This window comes from Oncorhynchus masou, unplaced genomic scaffold (assembly GCF_036934945.1).
Source record: "Oncorhynchus masou masou isolate Uvic2021 unplaced genomic scaffold, UVic_Omas_1.1 unplaced_scaffold_542, whole genome shotgun sequence".
Lineage (NCBI taxonomy): Eukaryota > Metazoa > Chordata > Actinopteri > Salmoniformes > Salmonidae > Oncorhynchus > Oncorhynchus masou.
Window position 1 is genome coordinate 375,155 of NW_027011833.1, and position 21,810 is coordinate 396,964.

The following is a 21,810-nucleotide window of genomic DNA, read 5'->3' on the forward strand; positions in this document are numbered from 1 at the left end:
TGATGTGGTTCTGGGTTTGCAGACATTACGATAAACCTCTTGATGTGGTTCTGGGTTTACAGACATTACGATAAACCTCTTGATGTGGTTCTGGGTTTACAGACATTACGATAAACCTCTTGATGTGGTTCTGGGTTTACAGACATTACGATAAACCTCTTGATGTGGTTCTGGGTTTACAGACATTACGATAAACCTCTTGATGTGGTTCTGGGTTTGCAGACATTACGATAAACCTCTTGATGTGGTTCTGGGTTTGCAGACATTACGATAAACCTCTTGATGTGGTTCTGGGTTTGCAGACATTACGATAAACCTCTTGCTGTGGTTCTGGGTCTGCAGACATTACGATAAACCTCTTGATGTGGTTCTGGGTTTACAGACATTATGATAAACCTCTTGATGTGGTTCTGGGTTTACAGACATTATGATAAACCTCTTGATGTGGTTCTGAGTTTACAGACATTACGATAAACCTCTTGATGTGGTTCTGGGTTTACAGACATTATGATAAACCTCTTGATGTGGTTCTGGGTTTACAGACATTACGATAAACCTCTTGATGTGGTTCTGGGTTTACAGACATTACGATAAACCTCTTGATGTGGTTCTGGGTTTACAGACATTACGATAAACCTCTTGATGTGGTTCTGGGTTTACAGACATTATGATAAACCTCTTGATGTGGTTCTGGGTTTACAGACATTACGATAAACCTCTTGCTGTGGTTCTGGGTCTGCAGGAGGATGGTTCAAACCCTATAATTATTCACGATGAACCTTTGACACGTTTGCAGTCTCCTCCTCTACTTGGTTTTATTCATGAATTCATTTAGGATTTCTGAAAACATTTCCCCCCTCCGGCTTTCCGTTCATCAACGGTTTCCATGGCGATGTGTACTTTATAGAGTTCTGCACATGAAAAGAGAATTTGTTCCTCCAGAGTTAAGTACATGAAGGTCCGTGGATCCTGGTCAACAGTAGTTCACTGTAGGTCCGTTAGTCCCCCTCCACCCCTGTACCCGTCCCACATGACAACCTGTTCCCTTATATAGTGTACTACCCTGTAACTGGCCCTATGGACCCTGGTCAACAGTAGTACACTGTAGGTCCGTTAGTCCCCCTCCACCACCCCTGTACGTGTCCCACATGACAACCTGTTCCCTTATATAGTGTACTACCCTGTAACTGGCCCTATGGACCCTGGTCAACAGTAGTACACTGTAGGTCCGTTAGTCCCCCTCCCTCTGGTGTGTTTACCTGGTTGTCAGGGGGTATTTCAACAGGCTCTATGAGTGTTCCAGTAACGATGACCCTGATCACATCCAACTGGCTGTTAGCTAGCTAGCTGTTAGCTACCGCCTCACAAGGACACCTTGTCCCAGTGTCTGCTAGCTAGCTGTTAGCTACCACCTCACAAGGACACCTTGTCCCAGTGTCTGCTAGCTAGCTGTTAGCTACTGCCTCACAAGGACACCTTCTCCCAGTGTCTGCTAGCTAGCTGTTAGCTACTGCCTAAAAGACACCTTGTCCCAGTGTCTGCTAGCTAGCTGTTAGCTACCGCCTCACAAGGACACCTTGTCCCAGTGTCTGCTAGCTAGCTGTTAGCTACTGCCTCACAAGGACACCTTGTCCCAGTGTCTGCTAGCTAGCTGTTAGCTACTGCCTCACAGACACCTTGTCCCAGTGTCTGCTAGCTAGCTGTTAGCTACTGCCGCACAAAGACACCTTGTCCCAGTGTCTGCTAGCTAGCTGTTAGCTACTGCCTCCCAAGGACATCTTGTCCCAGTGTCTGCTAGCTAGCTGTTAGCTACCGCCTCACAAGGACACCTTGTCCCAGTGTCTGCTAGCTAGCTGTTAGCTACTGCCTCACAAGGACACCTTTTCCCAGTATCTGCTAGCTAGCTGTTAGCTACTGCCGCACAAAGACACCTTGTCCCAGTGTCTGCTAGCTAGCTGTTAGCTACTGCCTCACAAGGACACCTTATCCCAGTATCTGCTGGTCGCTTTACTCCACCTGATGTCGTATAAACTGGGTCAGTGTTATTGACAGCTATATAGTCAACCGTAACATTATGTGACCAGCTTTAATACAAGTTAATGTGCATTTAACTAGATATCTTTATAACTTTAAATTAGCTGTTTGTATCAATCATTGGTGTGATCAAATATGCCACTTCTCTTATAGTCAGTCTGTGGAGTAGGCAGCAGTGTCTTTTCCTCCCTGTAGCTAAATGATGATTGGTAAGCAGGGATTTCTCATCAACGACCTTTGTGTTTTCAAGCTAGAACGTCTCCTAATGTGCGACTAGCCTGGCAAAACTTATTTAAGTTAGAGAGATATAACCTCTCACTTTGCAAATCTTTTAGCAAAGTTGCCTCATTCTCCTCCGTCTCCATAAAATATCAATTTAAATGAAATGAAAAATAGGTGGATGGAAGTCAATTGAGGATTGATACCGTTTTACCTCTTGTGGGTTTTTATGGAATGACTAATGAGATGTGGACTAGCTTTTCTTTAACTCTGCTGAAGAGATTTCCACGGAGGCCTAAGCTATATTCTCCAGAGCAGTACACCTTTAGAATAAAAGGAGCTGCAGTGAGGTGGAAAGTTTTTGATCCCCTGCTGATTTTGTACGTTTGTCCACTGACAAAGAAATGACAAGTCTATAATTTTAATGTGAGGTTTGTATTTGAACAGTGAGAGGCTGAATAACAACAACAGAAAATCCAGACAAACACATGTCAAAAAATGTTATGAATGGATCATTTCTTTGTCAGTTTGCAAACGTACAAAATCAGCAGGGGATCAAATACTTTTTCCCTCACTGTATCCAGAACCTAAAATAGTTATTTGGCTGTCCCCATAAAATAACCCTTTGAGGAACGCTTTAAGATTCCAGGTAGAACCTTATTAAGTTCCATGTAGAACCCTTTCCCCAAAAGGTTCTACAAGGAACCCAAAATAGTTATATCTGGAACCAAAAAGGGTTTTACCTGGAACCAAAAAGTGTTCTCCTATGGGGACAGTCGAAGAGGCCTTAATCTGAGCAGTATAGTTACTCTGAGGCCTTAGTTACATTCTCCAGAGTAGTGGAGTTACTCTGAGGCCTTAGTTACTTTCTCCAGAGCAGTATAGTTACTCTGAGGCCTTAGTTACATTCTCCAGAGCAGTATAGTTACTCTGAGGCCTTAGTCACATTCTCCAGAGCAGTATAGTTACTCTGAGGCCTTAGTTACTTTCTCCAGAGCAGTATAGTTACTCTGAAGCCTTAGTTACTTTCTCCAGAGCAGTATAGTTACTCTGCCTTAGTTACATTCTCCAGAGCAGTATAGTTACTCTGAGGCCTTAGTTACTTTCTCCAGAACAGTAGAGTTCCTCTGAGGCTTAGTTACTTTCTCCAGAGCAGTATAGTTACTCTGAGGCCTTAGTTACTTTCTCCAGAGCAGTAGAGTTACTCTGAGGCCTTAGTTACATTCTCCAGAGTAGTAGAGTTACTCTGAGGCCTTAGTTACTTTCTCCAGAGCAGTATAGTTACTCTGAGGCCTTAGTTACTTTCTCCAGAACAGTAGAGTTCCTATGAGGCTTAGTTACTTTCTCCAGAGCAGTATAGTTACTCTGAGGCCTTAGTTACTTTCTCCAGAGCAGTATAGTTACTCTGAGGCCTTTGCTACATTCCCCAGAGCAATATAGTTACATCTGAGCCACAAGGACAGACAGCAGCTGGACACAAGTTAGTCTGACCTCCAACAGGCTCCTGATGGAAATCTAACCAACCACCACCAAGCACAATCTGAAGCTGCAAACTCAACAAACAAAATAGCTCTTCAAAGGCACAGGCAGTAACATACTAGCAAGGCTACAGTATTACTACTCTATAGCCACAGTAACACTACTCTATAGTTACAGTAATACTACTCTATAGTTACAGTAATACTACTCTATAGTTACAGTAATACTACTCTATAGCTACAGTATTACTACTCTATAGTTACAGTAATACTACTCTATAGTTACAGTAATACTACTCTATATCTACAGTATTACTACTCTATAGCCACAGTAATACTACTCTATAGCCACAGTAATACTACTCTATAGCTCTATAGTTACAGTAATACTACTCTATAGCTCTATAGTTACAGTAATACTACTCTATAGTTACAGTAATACTACTCTATATCTACAGTATTACTACTCTATAGCCACAGTAATACTACTCTATAGTTACAGTAATACTACTCTATAGCCACAGTAATACTACTCTATAGCTCTATAGTTACAGTAATACTACTCTATAGCTCTATAGTTACAGTAATACTACCCTATAGTTACAGTAATACTACTCTATATCTACAGTAACACTACTCTATAGTTACAGTACTACTACTCTATAGTTACAGTAATACTACTCTATAGTTACAGTAATACTACTCTATATCTACAGTAATACTACTCTATAGTTACAGTAATACCACTCTATAGCCACAGTAATACTACTCTATAGTTACAGTAATACTACTCTATAGTTACAGTAATACTACTCTATAGCTTAATATTTATAGTAATACTACTCTATAGTTACAGTAACACTACTCTATAGTTACAGTAATACTACTCTATAGCTTAATAGTTATATAGTAATACTACTCTATAGTTACAGTAACACTACTCTATAGTTACAGTAATACTACTCTATATCTACAGTAATACTACTCTATATCTACAGTAATACTGCTCTATAGTTACAGTAATACTACTCTATAGTTACAGTAATACTATCCTATAGTTACAGTAATACTACTCTATAGTCACAGTAATACTACTCTATAGTTACAGTAATACTACTCTATAGCTCTATAGTTACAGTAATACTACTCTATAGTTACAGTAATACTACTCTATAGTTACAGTAATACTACTCTATAGTTACAGTAATACTACTCTATAGCCACAGTAATACTACTCTATAGCCACAGTAATACTACTCTATAACCACAGTAATAATACTCTATAGTTACAGTAATACTACTCTATAGCCACAGTAATACTACTCTATAACCACAGTAATAATACTCTATAGTTACAGTAATACTACTCTATAGTTACAGTAATACTACTCTATAGTTACAGTAATACTACTCTATAGCCACAGTAATACTACTCTATAGCCACAGTAATACTACTCTATAACCACAGTAATACTACTCTATAGTTACAGTAATACTACTCTATAGCCACAGTAATACTACTCTATAACCACAGTAATAATACTCCATAGTTACAGTAATACTACTCTATATCTACAGTAATACTACTCTATAGCCACAGTAATACTACTCCATAGTTACAGTAATACTACTCTATATCTACAGTAATACTACTCTATAGCCACAGTAATACTACTCCATAGTTACAGTAATACTACTCTATATCTACAGTAATACTACTCTATAGCCACAGTAATACTACTCCATAGTTACAGTAATACTACTCTATATCTACAGTAATACTACTCTATAGTTACAGTAATACTACTCTACAGCTACTCTATAGCCACAGTAATACTACTCTATAGTTACAGTAATACTACTCTATATTTACAGTAATACTACTCTATAGTTACAGTAATACTACCCTATAGCTTTAAACCATAAAGGCTGTGAAATATAGGTGATGTTGGCTGTGTCATTGCTTTGGGTGGCAAAGTGTTGTTGCTGACTAGTTCATCCTCAAAGGTTAAATCTCTGCTCTCACTCTAATGTGCCAATGAATTACCTTCTCGGAGCTCTGAACGCTGTTTACTGTTTAGGGCAGGTGAAGAATGGCCGAAGCACATCGGTGAGCGACGACTGTAATTACAGTAGTATCAGCTCATTACGGGCTAACCTTGGGCGAGGTCATGACGTTGTGGGTTGTGTTTCCTGGATCGTGTACCTGTTTCATTTTGTATTTTTTGGAACCTGATAAAAGGTCATGTGTTTTTTTTAGCAAAAATGTCAATGTTAATTATGGTGTTCAACAAGACGCTGTGCTCGACCCATTATTTAATATTTATTTAATTTATATTTTTATTCTGGAACATAAGACTTGTACACGGAGCTCAACAGGATGTGATTTCATTCCGGGACATGCAACCACCATCTTTAGTTAGTTAGTTAGTCTTTAGTTAGTGTAACACACAGGAATGTATATTTGCATACCAATACTCATACCTCCTACAGTGACATGTAAATTAGACTTACTGGTTTGTGGAACTCTAAACTTAAAATGACAAAGAATTTAACAAAACAACCCTGTATTTTGAGACAACAGTAGTAATTGTATCTGTGAGGTAACAACAGTGTCTGTGTTTTTCCTCTCGCGGGTCAGTTCTTACTGAATCTGCCCTGAGGTTCCTCATCCCAGCTCTGTTGACACGTCTTTCATTTCTGCTCCTAATTGACTCTCAGGTCCCAGTTCTTTGCTTTGGTTTCCTCTCTACTGTAATGAAAAGACTTGCTCTCTGTCTCTGACGCTCGCTCTCCCTCTCTGTTTCTCTCTCTATCTCTCTCACTCACTGTCTCTCTCTCTCTCTCTGTCTGACTCTCTCCCCTCTCACCCACTCCCCCTCCTGTCTCCCTCTCTCTCCCTCTCTCTCACTCTCCCTCTCCCTATTCCTCTCCCTCTCTCTCTCTCTTTCTCTCTCTCTCTCTCTCCCTCACTCTCTCTCTCTCTCTCCCGGCTCTCTCTCCCTCTCCCTCTCTCTCTCTCTCTCTCTCTCTCTCTCTCTCTCTCTCCCCCTCCCTCTCCCCCTCTCTCTCTCCAATCTCCCTCTCCCTCTCTCGCTCTCCCTCTCTCTCCCTGTCTCTCCCTCTCCCTCTCTCTCCCTGTCTCTCCCTCTCCCTCTCTCTCCCTTGTCTCCCTCTCCCGTCTCCCTCTCTCTCCCTCTCTCTCTCTCTCTCTCTCTGTCTCTCTCTCCCTCTCTCCTCTCTCTCTCTCTCTCCCTCTCCCTCTCCCTCTGTCTCTCTCTCCTCTCCCCTCTCCCTCCCTCCCTCTCCCCTCCCTCTCTCTCTCTCTCCCTCTCCCTATTCCTCTCCCTCTCTCTCTCTCTCTCTCTCTCTCTCTCTCTCTCCTCCCCCTCTCTCTCCCTCTCTCTCTCCCCCTCTCTCTCCCTCTCTCTCTCTAATCTCCCTCTCTCTCTCTCATTCCCTCTCTCTCTCTCCCTGTCTCTCTCTCTCCCTCTCCCTCTCTCTCCCTTGTCTCCCTCTCCCGTCTCCCTCTCTCTCCCTCTCTCTCTCTCTCTATCTCCTCTCCCTCTCTCTCTCTCCCTCTCTCTCTGTCTCTCTCTCCTCTCCCTCTGTCTCTCTCTCCTCTCCCTCTCCCTCTCTCTCTCTCTCCTCTCCCCTCTCTCTCTGTCTCTCTCTCCTCTCCCTCTGTCTCTCTCTCTCTCTCTCTCTCCCTCTCTCTCTGTCTCTCTCTCCTCTCCCTCTGTCTCTCTCTCCTCTCCCTCTGTCTCTCTCTCCTCTCCCTCTCCCTCTGTCTCTCTCTCCTCTCCCTCTCCCTCTCTCTCTCTCCACCGTATCGTCCAGATACGTAAACCTATATGATAATTTGCGGAGGAGAGACAAGACAAGAGTCTAATGAAAAGATGAAGTACATTTTCATCCTATTCTCTTGCAGAGCTCGGCAGGTGGATAGGTTCATCCCCTCCACAGTAATGGGTTCTATATGAAGCCAGATCAATGTGTTTTATATGAACTCAGATTAACAACACGTGGTTTTAATGAAAACAAAGAGCTGGACAATAGAGTCATCTATCTTCAGTATTGATCCATGCCAAACCTCACACAGAGTAATCTGCTTCCTGTCGCGAATGTACTGTACTCTTCCTGTCCAGACCTCACACAGAGTAATCTGCTTCCTGTCTGCGATGTACTGTACTCTTCCTGTCCAGACCTCACACAGAGTAATCTGCTTCCTGTCGCGAATGTACTGTACTCTTCCTGTCCAGACCTCACACAGAGTAATCTGCTTCCTGTCTGCGATGTACTCTACTCTTCCTGTCCAGACCTCACACAGAGTAATCTGCTTCCTGTCGCGAATGTACTGTACTCTTCCTGTCCAGACCTCACACAGAGTAATCTGCTTCCTGTCTGCGATGTACTCTACTCTTCCTGTCCAGACCTCACACAGAGTAATCTGCTTCCTGTCTGCGATGTACTCTACTCTTCCTGTCCTCCTGCCCTTTGGAACTTCCTGCAGTTACAGTCCTCCCCACTTCCTCAGACTCACTGCAGTATGGAATATAGGTTTCAGAACAATCGCTTTGGAAGACCAGCAAATCAAGTCATTTAGGAATCATAGTGTACCATTTATTTCAGACAGATGGTTTGACAGGAAGTACCATGTATAGAGGTGTATTTAAGACAGATGGTTTGACAGGAAGTACCATGTATAGAGGTGTATTTAAGACAGATGGTTTGACAGGAAGTACCCTGTATAGAGGTGTATTTAAGACAGATGGTTTGACAGGAAGTACCCTGTATAGAGATGTATTTCAGACAGATGGTTTGACAGGAAGTACCCTGTATAGAGGTGTATTTAAGACAGATGGTTTGACAGGAAGTACCCTGTATAGAGATGTATTTAAGACAGAGGGTTTGACAGGAAGTACCCTGTATAGAGGTGTATTTAAGACAGATGGTTTGACAGGAAGTACCCTGTATAGAGGTGTATTTAAGACAGATGGTTTGACAGGAAGTACCATGTATAGAGGTGTAGGAATCACAGAGCGTGGAGGTGTATTTAACTCTATGCATCGTTCGTTTCCTAGACAGGCTGTGATGTTGACGGAGCAGTGTGAATACAGCTGTGTTTACGTGGTCGGACCTTAATGCATTATCACAGTGTCAAGACTCATCTTTACCAATAGACACTGAATGTGGTCAATTTAAACAGTAAGGCCGGGGGGGGGGTGGTTTATTAATGCATTATCATAGTGTCAAGACTCATCTTTACCTATAGACACTGAATGTGGTCAATTTAAACAGTAAGGCCCAGGGGGGGGGGGGTGGTTTATTAATGCATTATCACAGTGTCAAGACTCATCTTTACCTATAGACACTGAATGTGGTCAATTTAAACAGTAAGGCCCAGGGGGGGTGTGGTTTATTAATGCATTATCACAGTGTCAAGACTCATCTTTACCTATAGACACTGAATGTGGTCAATTTAAACAGTAAGGCCCAGGGGGGGGGGGGTAATTAATGCATTATCACAGTGCCAAGACTCATCTTTACCTATAGACACTGAATGTGGTCAATTTAAACAGTAAGCCCCAGGGGGGGGTGGTTTATTAATGCATTATCACAGTGTCAAGACTCATCTTTACCTATAGACACTGAATGTGGTCAATTTAAACAGTAAGCCCCAGGGGGGGGTGGTTTATTAATGCATTATCACAGTGTCAAGACTCATCTTTACCTATAGACACTGAATGTGGTCAATTTAAACAGTAAGGCCCGGGGGGGGGTGGTGGTCTATTAATGCATTATCACAGTGCCAAGACTCATCTTTACCTATAGACACTGAATGTGGTCAATTTAAACAGTAAGGCCCAGGGGGGGTGGTTTATTAATGCATTTTCATAGTGTCAAGACTCATCTTTACCTATAGACACTGAATGTGGTCAATTTAAACAGTAAGGCCCGGGGGGGGTGTGGTTTATTACAAAAATAATAATCATGATTTAACCTTTATTTAACTAGGCAAGTCAGTTAAATAACAAATTCTTATTTTCAATGACGGCCTAGGAACAGTGGGTTAACCTGCCTTATTCAAGAGCAGAACGATTTTCACCTTTTTCGGCTCGGGTATTCGTTATGGCAACCTTTTGGTTACTAGTCCAACACTCGAACCACTGGGCTACCTGCCTTATATGGCCAATATACCACGGCTGAAGGCTGTTCTTAGGCACGACACAACGCGGAGTGCCTGGATACAGCCCTTAGCCGTGGTATATTGGCCATAAACCACAAACCCCAGTGGTGCCTTATTTGCTGTTATAAACTGGTTATCAATGTAATTAGAGCTGTTAAAATACATGTTTTGTATACGGTCTGATATACCATGGCTGTCGGCCAATCAGCATTCAGAGTTCAAACCACCCAGTTTATAATACAATATTATGTCCAATACAACTGTGGACTGGGTCTGTGTCCAGTTAATGGTTCAGAGGATGAGCTTGACTGGATGTGTTGGTGTCTCCATAGGACCAGATTAATATGGACTGGTGATAAACTAGACTGGATGTGCTGGTGTCTCCATAGGACCAGATTAATATGGACTGGTGATAAACTAGACTGGATGTGTTGGTGTCTCCATAGGACCAGATTAATATGGACTGGTGATAAACTAGACTGGATGTGTTGGTGTCTCCACCACCCATAGGACCAGATTAATATGGACTGGTGATAAACTAGACTGGATGTGCTGGTGTCTCCATAGGACCAGATTAATATGGACTGGTGATAAACTAGACTGGATGTGTTGGTGTCTCCACCACCCATAGGACCAGATTAATAAGGACTGGTGATAAACTAGACTGGATGTGCTGGTGTCTCCATAGGACCAGATTAATATGGACTGGTGATAAACTAGACTGGATGTGTTGGTGTCTCCATAGGACCAGATTAATATGGACTGGTGATAAACTAGACTGGATGTGTTGGTGTCTCCATAGGACCAGATTAATATGGACTGGTGATAAACTAGACTGGGTGTGTTGGTGTCTCCATAGGACCAGATTAATATGGACTGGTGATAAACTAGACTGGGTGTGTTGGTGTCTCCATAGGACCAGATTAATATGGACTGGTGATAAACTAGACTGGATGTGTTGGTGTCTCCATAGGACCAGATTAATATGGACTGGTGATAAACTAGACTGGATGTGTTGGTGTCTCCATAGGACCAGATTAATATGGACTGGTGATAAACTAGACTGGATGTGTTGGTGTCTCCATAGGACCAGATTAATATGGACTGGTGATAAACTAGACTGGATGTGTTGGTGTCTCCATAGGACCAGATTAATATGGACTGGTGATAAACTAGACTGGATGTGTTGGTGTCTCCATAGGACCAGATTAATATGGACTGGTGATAAACTAGACTGGATGTGTTGGTGTCTCCATAGGACCAGATTAATATGGACTGGTGATAAACTAGACTGGATGTGTTGGTGTCTCCATAGGACCAGATTAATATGGACTGGTGATAAACTAGACTGGATGTGTTGGTGTCTCCATAGGACCAGATTAATATGGACTGGTGATAAACTAGACTGGATGTGTTGGTGTCTCCATAGGACCAGATTAATATGGACTGGTGCTAAACTAGACTGGATGTGTTGGTGTCTCCATAGGACCAGATTAATATGGACTGGTGATAAACTAGACTGGATGTGTTGGTGTCTCCATAGGACCAGATTAATATGGACTGGTGATAAACTAGACTGGATGTGTTGGTGTCTCCATAGGACCAGACTAATATGGACTGGTGATAAACTAGACTGGATGTGTTGGTGTCTCCGTAGGACCAGATTAATATGGACTGGTGATAAACTAGACTGGATGTGTTGGTGTCTCCGTAGGACCAGATTAATATGGACTGGTGATAAACTAGCCTGGATGTGTTGGTGTCTCCGTAGGACCAGATTAATATGGACTGGTGATAAACTAGACTGGATGTGTTGGTGTCTCCATAGGACCAGATTAATATGGACTGGTGATAAACTAGACTGGATGTGTTGGTGTCTCCATAGGACCAGATTAATATGGACTGGTGATAAACTAGACTGGATGTGTTGGTGTCTCCATAGGACCAGATTAATATTGCCCGGTGCAGCTGTCTACAACCAAGACATGTAATGAATTGTAGATGATAGACGGAGTAACGAGTGACCCGGGAATGTTTTAATAAATAAACACAACAATAAAGACAAACCACAAACACGACACACCGACATGAAAACAGAGTCAATTATCACCTGAGGACAGAGCCGAGGGGAGTGCCAGATATATGGGGAAGATAATCAAGGAGGTGATGGAGTCCAGGTGAGTGTCATGAGGCGCAGGTGTGCGAGACGATGGTGACAGGTGTTGGGGGATAATCAGCAGCCTGATGACCTCGAGGCCGGAGAGCGAGCGTGGCAGGCGGAAGGATTCGAATCAGGAACTCTTGGCAAACACAGATAGACAACGAAATGCAGCTTTTAACTGATCACCATTATTAACAGCTTGTTTGTTATCTTCATCTCATTACAATTATACAGAGTTTCTGTTCCACAGACATCAGTACTGTTTTCTCAGCTGTTTTACTGAAGACTAATTCACAATTCGTCTTTTTTGTTCGTGTTAATTAGGAGGCTGTTGAATTAACAATTACTCTTTGATGTTCTCTATGCCCTTACTGAGTTCAAAGTCCCTCGAGAAGATCTGTGTGTGTGTGTGTGTGTGTGTGTGTGTGTGTGTGTGTATGCTGTCAGATCTAATGTCTCCTCTGTGTGTGTGTTGTTACAGATGCCATGTTGCTGGTAGCTGACCGGCTGGAGGGACCCTTCAACATCGAAGCCATCATGGAACCCATAGATGTGAAGATCTCTGAAGCCATCATGACCATGCAAGACAACAGCATGACTGTTTCAGCTAAGGTAAAGACAACAGCATGACTGTTTCAGCTAAGGTAAAGACAATGACATGACAGTTTCAGCTAAGGTAAAGACAATGACATGACAGTTTCAGCTAAGGTAAAGACAATGACATGACAGTTTCAGCTAAGGTAAAGACAATGACATGACAGTTTCAGCTAAGGTAAAGACAATGACATGACAGTTTCAGTAAATCCAAGGTAAAGACAACAGCATGACTGTTTCAGCTAACGGCAATCAAAGACAATGACATGACAGTTTCAGCTAAGGTAAAGACAATGACATGACAGTTTCAGTTGAAAGACAATGACATGACAGTTTCAGCTAAGGTAAAGATGGCAGACATGACATGTCATTCAGCTAAGCGTTGCTGACTGTAACTATGCTGCTGGAAAGACAATGACATGACAGTTTCAGCTAAGGTAAAGACAATGACATGACAGTTTCAGCTAAGGTAAAGACAATGACATGACAGTTTCAGCTAAGTGCTCTGATATAAAGACAATGACATGACAGTTTCAGCTAAGGTAAATGACAATGACATGACAGGATAATAAAGACAATGAATGACAGTTTCAGATAGTTAGTTAGATAAAGACAATGACATGACAGTTTCAGCTATAGGTAAAGACAATGAATGACAGTTTCAGCTAAGGTAAAGACAATCTTTGACAGTATTTTCAGCTCAAATCTAAAACAATGACATGACAGTTTTCTGAAAATTGACAATGACATGACAGTTTCAGCTATTTGTATTTTGGTGAATGTTGACAATGACATGACTTTTGGCATACTAACTGTATCCTGTAAAGACAATGACTATGGACAGTTTCAGCTAAGGTAAAGACCATGACAGTTTCAGCTAAGGTAAAGACAATGACATGACAGTTTCAGCTAAGGTAAAGACAATGACATGACAGTTTCAGCTAAGTCTAAAGACAATGACATGACAGTTTCAGCTAAGGTAAAGACAATGACATGACAGTTTCAGCTAAGGTAAAGACAATGACATGACAGTTTCAGCTAAGGTAAAGACAATGACATGACAGTTTCAGCTAAGGTAAAGACAATGACATGACAGTTTCTGGTAAAGACAATGACATGGTCTCTGAAGGTAAAGGGCCCAGTACAGTTTCACTAAGGTAAAGACAATGACATGACAGTTTCAGCTAAGGTAAAGACAATGACATGACAGTTTCAGCTAAGTCTCCGACAGAGGTAGAACAATGACAGTTTCTCTGCCTGGTAAAGACAATGACATGACAGTTTCAGACAGAGGTAAAGACAATGACATGACAGTTTCAGCTAAGGTAAAGACAATGACATGACAGTTTCAGCTAAGGTAAAGACAATGACATGACAGTTTCAGCTAAGGTCGGAAGACAATGACATGACAGTTTCAGCTAAGGTAAAGACAATGACATGACAGTTTCAGCTAAGGTAAAGACAATGACATGACAGTTTCAGCTAAGGTAAAGACAATGACATGACAGTTTCAGCTAAGGTAAAGACAATGACATGACAGTTTCAGCTAAGGTAAAGACAATGACATGACAGTTTCAGCTAAGGTAAAGACAATGACATGACAGTTTCAGCTAAGGTAAAGACAATGACATGACAGTTTCAGCTAAGGTAAAGACAATGACATGACAGTTTCAGCTAAGGTAAAGACAATGACATGACAGTTTCAGCTAAGGTAAAGACAATGACATGACAGTTTCAGCTAAGGTAAAGACAACAGCATGACTGTTTCAGCTAAGGTAAAGACAATGACATGACAGTTTCAGCTAAGGTAAAGACAATGACATGACAGTTTCAGCTAAGGTAAAGACAATGACATGACAGTTTCAGCTAAGGTAAAGACAATGACATGACAGTTTCAGCCTAAGGTAAAGACAATGACATGACAGTTTCAGCTAAGGTAAAGACAATGACATGACAGTTTCTGCCTGGTAAAGACAACTGACATGACGGTTTCAGCTAAGGTAAAGACAATGACATGACAGTTTCAGCTAAGGTAAAGACAATGACATGACAGTACATCACTGCCTGGTAACGGCAAACTGCTAAGGTCTCTGACAATGACATGACAGTTTCAGCTGGTAAAGACAATGACATGACAGTTTCAGCTAAGGTAAAGACAATGACATGACAGTTTCAGCTAAGGTAAAGACAATGACATGACAGTTTCACTGCTAAGGTAAAGACAATGACATGACAGTTTCAGCTAAGGTAAAGACAATGACATGACAGTTTCACTGCTAAGGTAAAGACAATGACATGACAGTACATCAGCTAAGGTAAAGACAATGACATGACAGTTTCAGCTAAGGTAAAGACAATGACATGACTGTTTCAGCTAAGGTAAAGACAATGACATGACACTGTTTCTGCTAAGGTAAAGACAATGACATGACTGTTTCAGCTAAGGTAAAGACAATGACATGACAGTGACATCACTGCCTGGTAAAGACAATGACATGACTTTCAGTCTCTGACAGAGCTAAGGTAAAGACAATGACATGACAGTTTCAGCTAAGGTAAAGACAATTACATGACAGTTTCAGCTAAGGTAAAGACAACTGCATGACTGTTTCAGCTAAGGTAAAGACAGCCCAGACATGACTGTTTCAGCTAAGGTAAAGACAATGACATGACAGTTTCAGCTAAGGTAAAGACAATGACATGACAGTTTCAGCTAAGGTAAAGACAATGACATGACAGTTTCAGCTAAGGTAAAGACAATGACATGACAGTTTCAGCTAACTGCTAAAGACAATGACATGACAGTTTCAGCTAAGGTAAAGACAATGACATGACAGTTTCAGCTAAGGTAAAGACAATGACATGACAGTTTCAGCTAAGGTAAAGACAACTGCTCGGTCTCTGACAGAGGGTAGAGGGCCCAGTACAACTGACAGTTTCAGCTGACAACATGACAGTTTCAGCTAAGGTAAAGACAATGACATGACAGTTTCAGCTAAGGTAAAGACAATGACATGACAGTTTCAGCTAAGGTAAAGACAATGACATGACAGTTTCTGACTAAGGTAAAGACAATGACATGACAGTTTCAGCTAAGGTGAAGACAATGACATGACAGGTTTAGCTAAGGTAAAGACAATGACATGACAGTCGGTTCAGACTAAGGTAGAGGTAAAGACAATGACATGACAGTTTCAGCTAAGGTAAAGACAATGACATGACAGTTTCAGCTAAGGTAAAGACAATGACATGACAGTTTCAGCTAAGGTAAAGACAATGACATGACAGTTTCAGCTAAGGTAAAGACAATGACATGACAGTTTCAGCTAAGGTAAGTTCAGCTAAGACAACTGACATGACAGTTTCCTAAGGTAAAGACAATGACATGACTGTTTCAGCTAAGGTAAAGACAATGACATGACAGTTTCAGCTAAGGTAAAGACAATGACATGACTGTTTCAGCTAAGGTAAAGACAATGACATGACAGTTTCAGCTAAGGTAAAGACAATGACATGACTGTTTCAGCTAAGGTAAAGACAATGACATGACTGTTTCAGCTAAGGTAAAGACAATGACATGACAGTTTCAGCTAAGGTAAAGACAATGACATGACAGTTTCAGCTAAGGTAAAGACAATGACATGCAACTGTTTCAGCTAAGGTAAAGACAATGACATGACTGTTTCAGCTAAGGTAAAGACAATGACAGACAGTTTCAGGTAAGGTAAAGCCCAGACATCACTGCCTGGTACTGCAACTGCTCAGTCTCTGACAAGGTAAAGACAATGACATGACAGTTTCAGCCTGGTAAAGACAATGACATGACAGTTTCAGCTAAGGTAAAGACAATGACATGACAGTTTCAGCTAAGGTCTCTGACAATGACATGACAGTTTCTGCTAAGGTAAAGACAATGCTGACAGTTTCAGCTAAGGTAAAGACAATGACCTGACAGTTTCAGCTAAGGTAAAGACAACATCATGACTGGTTTCAGCTAAGGTAAAGACAATGACATGACAGTTTCACTGCTAAGGTAAAGACAACTGACATGACAGTTTCAGCTAAGGTAAAGACCCAGACATGACAGTTTCAGCTAAGGTAAAGACAATGACATGACAGTTTCAGCTAAGGTAAAGACAATGACATGACAGTTTCTCTGACAAGGTAAAGACAATGACATGACAGTTTCAGCTAAGGTAAAGACAATGACATGACAGTTTCAGCTAAGGTAAAGACAATGACATGACAGTTTCTGACTAAGGTAAAGACAATGACATCACTGCCTTTCAGCTAAGCTAAAGACAATGACATGACAGTTTCAGCCTGGTAAAGACAATGACATGACAGTTCTGACAAGGTAAAGACAATGACATGACAGTTTCAGCTCGGTAAAGACAATGACATGACAGTTTCAGCTAAGGTAAAGACAATGACATGACAGTTTCTGACTAAGGTAAAGACAATGCCTGGACAGTTTCAGCTAAGGTAAAGACAATGACATGACAGTTTCAGCTAAGGTAAAGACAATGACATGACAGTTTCTGAAGGTAAAGACAAGTACATGACAGCCTTACGGCAAGGTAAAGACAATGACATGACAGTTTCAGCTAAGGTAAAGACAATGACATGACAGTTTCAGCTAAGGTAAAGACAATGACATGACAGTTTCAGCTAAGGTAAAGACAATGACATGACAGTTTCAGCCTAAGGTAAAGACAATGACATGACAGTTTCAGCTAAGGTAAAGACAATGACATGACTGGTTTCAGCTAAGGTAAAGACAATGACATGACAGTTTCAGCTAAGGTAAAGACAATGACATGACAGTTTCAGCTAACGGTAAAGACAATGACATGACAGTTTCAGCTAAGGTAAAGACAATGACATGACAGTTTCAGCTAAGGTAAAGACAATGACATGACAGTTTCAGCTAAGGTAAAGACAATGACATGACAGTTTCAGCTAAGTCTCCGACATGACAGACAGTTTCAGCTAAGGTAAAGACAGACATCACTGCCTGGACAACTGCTCGGTTTCAGCTAAGGTAAAGACAATGACATGACAGTTTCAGCTAAGGTAAAGACAATGACATGACAGTTTCAGCTAAGGTAAAGACAATGACATGACAGTTTCAGCTAAGGTAAAGACAATGACATGACAGTTTCAGCTAAGGTAAAGACAATGACATGACAGTTTCAGCTAAGGTAAAGCCCAGTACATCATGACAGTTTCAGCTAAGGTAAAGACAATGACATGACAGTTTCAGCTAAGGTAAAGACAATGACATGACAGTTTCAGCTAAGGTAAAGACAATGACATGACAGTTTCAGCTAAGGTAAAGACAATGACATGACAGTTTCAGCTAAGGTAAAGACAATGACATGACTGTTGCAGCAACTGCTCGGTAAAGACAATGACATGACAGTTCACTGCCTAAGGTAAAGACAATGACATGACAGTTTCTGACAAGGTAAAGACAATGACATGACAGTTTCAGCTAAGGTAAAGACAATGACATGACAGTTTCAGCTAAGGTAAAGACAATGACATGACAGTTTCAGCTAAGGTAAAGACAATGACATGACAGCCTGGTTTCAGCTAAGGTAAAGACAATGACATGACAGTTTCAGCTAAGGTAAAGACAATGACATGACAGTTTCAGCTAAGGTAAAGACAATGACATGACAGTTTCAGCTAACTGCTAAAGACAATGACATGACAGTTTCAGCTAAGGTAAAGACAATGACATGACAGTTTCAGCTAAGGTAAAGACAATGACATGACAGTTTCAGCTAAGGTAAAGACAATGACATGACACTTTACGGCAATGACTGACAGTCTTGACAGAGGGTAAGGGTAAAGACAATGACATGACAGTTTCAGCTAAGGTAAAGACAATGACATGACAGTTTCAGCTAAGGTAAAGACAATGACATGACAGTTTCAGCTAAGGTAAAGACAATGACATGACAGTTTCAGCTAAGGTAAAGACAATGTCATGACAGTTTCAGCTAAGGTAAAGACAATGACATGACAGGTTCAGCTAAGGTAAAGACAATGACATGACAGTTTCAGCTAAGGTAAAGACAATGTCATGACAGTTTCAGCTAAGGTAAAGACAATGACATGACAGGTTCAGTTTAGGTAAAGACATCTCTGCATTGTCAGATTGTCGGTTTCTGAAATAGAGCCCAGTACATCACTGCCAGACTGCCATTCTGGTCTCTGACAGAGGGTAGAGCCCAGTACATCACTGCGTTGGTACGGCAATCAAGTCTCTGACAAGGTAACTGGCAGTACATCACTGCCTGGCTAGCTGCAACTGCCTCACTCTGCCCAGTGTACTCTCCCTGGCAGAGCTGGTTCGGCTGTTTCCATGTCATCCAGAGCGTTGCTGACTGTAACTATGCTGCTGGAAAACAATTGAATGAGGCTTTATTGTTGCCAGTACATTTGCCTGCCACCGGCCACATCCACCGGGTGTTGAGCGCCCTTAAATCCATCAGGTATTCTACTGCGAGAGTGCTCTGATATCAGAATAGATAGCCAGAATTACATCACTGCATTGATGCGCACAATGACTATATCTCTGAGCTAAGAATGATGAGGATAATGAAGTGTAATAAACTGTTGGTCTCTGACAGAGGGTAGTACATCTCTGCCTACTGCTCGGTCTCTGACAGAGGGTAGATAGTAAATCACTGCCTGGCAAGTTCCATGTATAAGTAGCCCAACTAATGTCAGGTAACTAGCTTGACCGGTACATACTACATCTTTCCAGTATTTTCTTCAAATCTGGAGAAAAAAATCTGCAATTTTCTGAAGAATTGCATTATGGTCTCTAACAGCAGGGAAATAGTGTCCACTGCTTGTGCTATTTGTATTTTGGTGAATGTTGTACGGCCCGGGATCTTTTGGCATACTAACTGTATCCTGTATATCTAGATGTCCTATGGAACTTTATCAGCTGCACCATGGAGAGCATCCTGACTGGCCCAGATCACTGCCTGGTACTGCAACTGCTCGGTCTCTGACAGAGTGGTACTTAGGGCCCAGTACATCACTGCCTGGTACGGCAACTGCTCGGTCTCTGACAGAGGGTAGAGGGCCCAGTACATCTCTGCCTGGTACGGCAACTGCTCGGTCTCTGACAGAGGGTAGAGGGCCCAGTACATCACTGCCTGGTACGGCAACTGCTCGGTCTCTGACAGAGGGTAGAGGGCCCAGTACATCACTGCCTGGTACGGCAACTGCTCGGTCTCCGACAGAGGGTAGAGGGCCCAGTACATCACTGCCTGGTACGGCACCTGCTCAGTCTCTGACAGAGGGTAGAGGGCCCAGTACATCACTGCCTGGTACGGCAACTGCTCGGTCTCTGACAGAGGGTAGAGGGCCCAGTACATCTCTGCCTGGTACTGCAACTGCTCGGTCTCTGACAGAGGGTGGTACTTACGGCTCAGTAGATCACTGGGGGCAAGCTTCCTGCCATCCAGGACCTCTACACCAGGTGGTGTCAGAGGAAGGCCCTATAGAGGCTGGTACGTACGGCCCAGTACATCACTGGGGCCAAGCTTCCTGCCATCCAGGACCTCTATACCAGGTGGTGTCAGGGGAAGGCCCTATAGAGGGTGGTACGTACGGCCCAGTACATCACTGGGGCCAAGCATCCTGACATCCAGGACCTCTATACCAGGTGGTGTCAGAGGAAAGCCCTATAGAGGGTGGTACGTACGGCCCAGTACATCACTGGGGCCAAGCTTCCTGCCATCCAGGACCTCTACACCAGGTGGTGTCAGGGGAAGGCCCTATAGAGGGTGGTACGTACGGCCCAGTACATCACCGGGGCCAAGCTTCCTGCCATCCAGGACCTCTATACCAGGTGGTGTCAGGGAAGGCCCTATAGAGGGTGGTACGTACGGCCCAGTACATCACTGGGGCCAAGCTTCCTGCCATCCAGGACCTCTACACCAGGCGGTGTCAGAGGAAGGCCCTATAGAGGGTGGTACGTACGGCCCAGTACATCACTGGGGCCAAGCTTCCTGCCATCCAGGACCTCTATACCAGGTGGTGTCAGGGAAGGCCCTATAGAGGGTGGTACGTACGGCCCAGTACATCACTGGGGCCAAGCTTCCTGCCATCCAGGACCTCTATACCAGGTGGTGTCAGAGGAAAGCCCTATAGAGGGTGGTACGTACGGCCCAGTACATCACTGGGGCCAAGCTTCCTGCCATCCAGGACCTCTACACCAGGTGGTGTCAGGGGAAGGCCCTATAGAGGGTGGGTACGGCCCAGTACATCACCGGGGCGCTTCCTGCCATCCAGGACCTCCCAGGTGGTGTACATCACCAGTACATCACTGGGCCAAGCTTCCTGCCATCCAGGACCTCTACACCAGGCGGTGTCAGAGGAAGGCCCTACAAATGGTCAAAGACTCCAGCCACTCTAGTCATAGACTGTTTTCTCTGCTATTGCACGGCAAGCGGTACCGGAGCACCAAGTCTAGGTCCAAGAGGCTTCTAACCAGCTTCTATCCCCAAGCCACAACACTCCTGAACAATCAAGTGGCTAGCCAGACTATTTGTCTGTCTCCCCCCCCTTCTATGCTCCTGCTGCTACTCTCTGTTATTGTCATTGCTTAGGCACTTGAATAACTACATGTACATACTACCTCAACTAACCGGTGCCCCCGCACTCTGTATATATTGTAATTTTACTGCTGCTATTTAATTACTTGTTACAATTATCTCTTATTCTTATCCATATTTATTTAAACTGCGTTGTTGGTTCAGGGCTCGTAAGTAAGCATTTCACTATACCTGTTGTATTCAGCATTTCACTGTGAGGTCTACGACACCTGTTGTATTCAGCATTTCACTGTGAGGTCTACTACACCTGTTGTATTCAACATTTCACTGTGAGGTCTACTACACCTGTTGTATTCAGCATTTCACTGTGAGGTCTACTACACCTGTTATATTCAGCACTGTGAGGTCTACTACACCTGTTGTATTCGGCATTTCACTGTAAGGTCTACTACACCTGTTGTATTCAGCATTTCACTGCGAGGTCTACTACACCTGTTGTATTCAGCACTGTGAGGTCTACTACACCTGTTGTATTCAGCATTTCACTGT

At 42.7% G+C, this 21,810-nt stretch overlaps 1 protein-coding gene across 1 annotated transcript in view; it reads left to right on the forward strand.

The window, feature by feature from the left end:
- LOC135535997 (glypican-6-like) overlaps positions 1–21,810 on the forward strand; it is a 179,600-nt gene that overhangs the window by 74,889 nt on the left and 82,901 nt on the right. The window contains exons 3-4 of the mRNA XM_064962393.1: positions 12,564–12,694; positions 19,034–19,054. Of these exons, the coding sequence (XP_064818465.1) occupies positions 12,564–12,694; positions 19,034–19,054 (152 nt within the window). The remainder of the gene's footprint in view (positions 1–12,563; positions 12,695–19,033; positions 19,055–21,810) is intronic.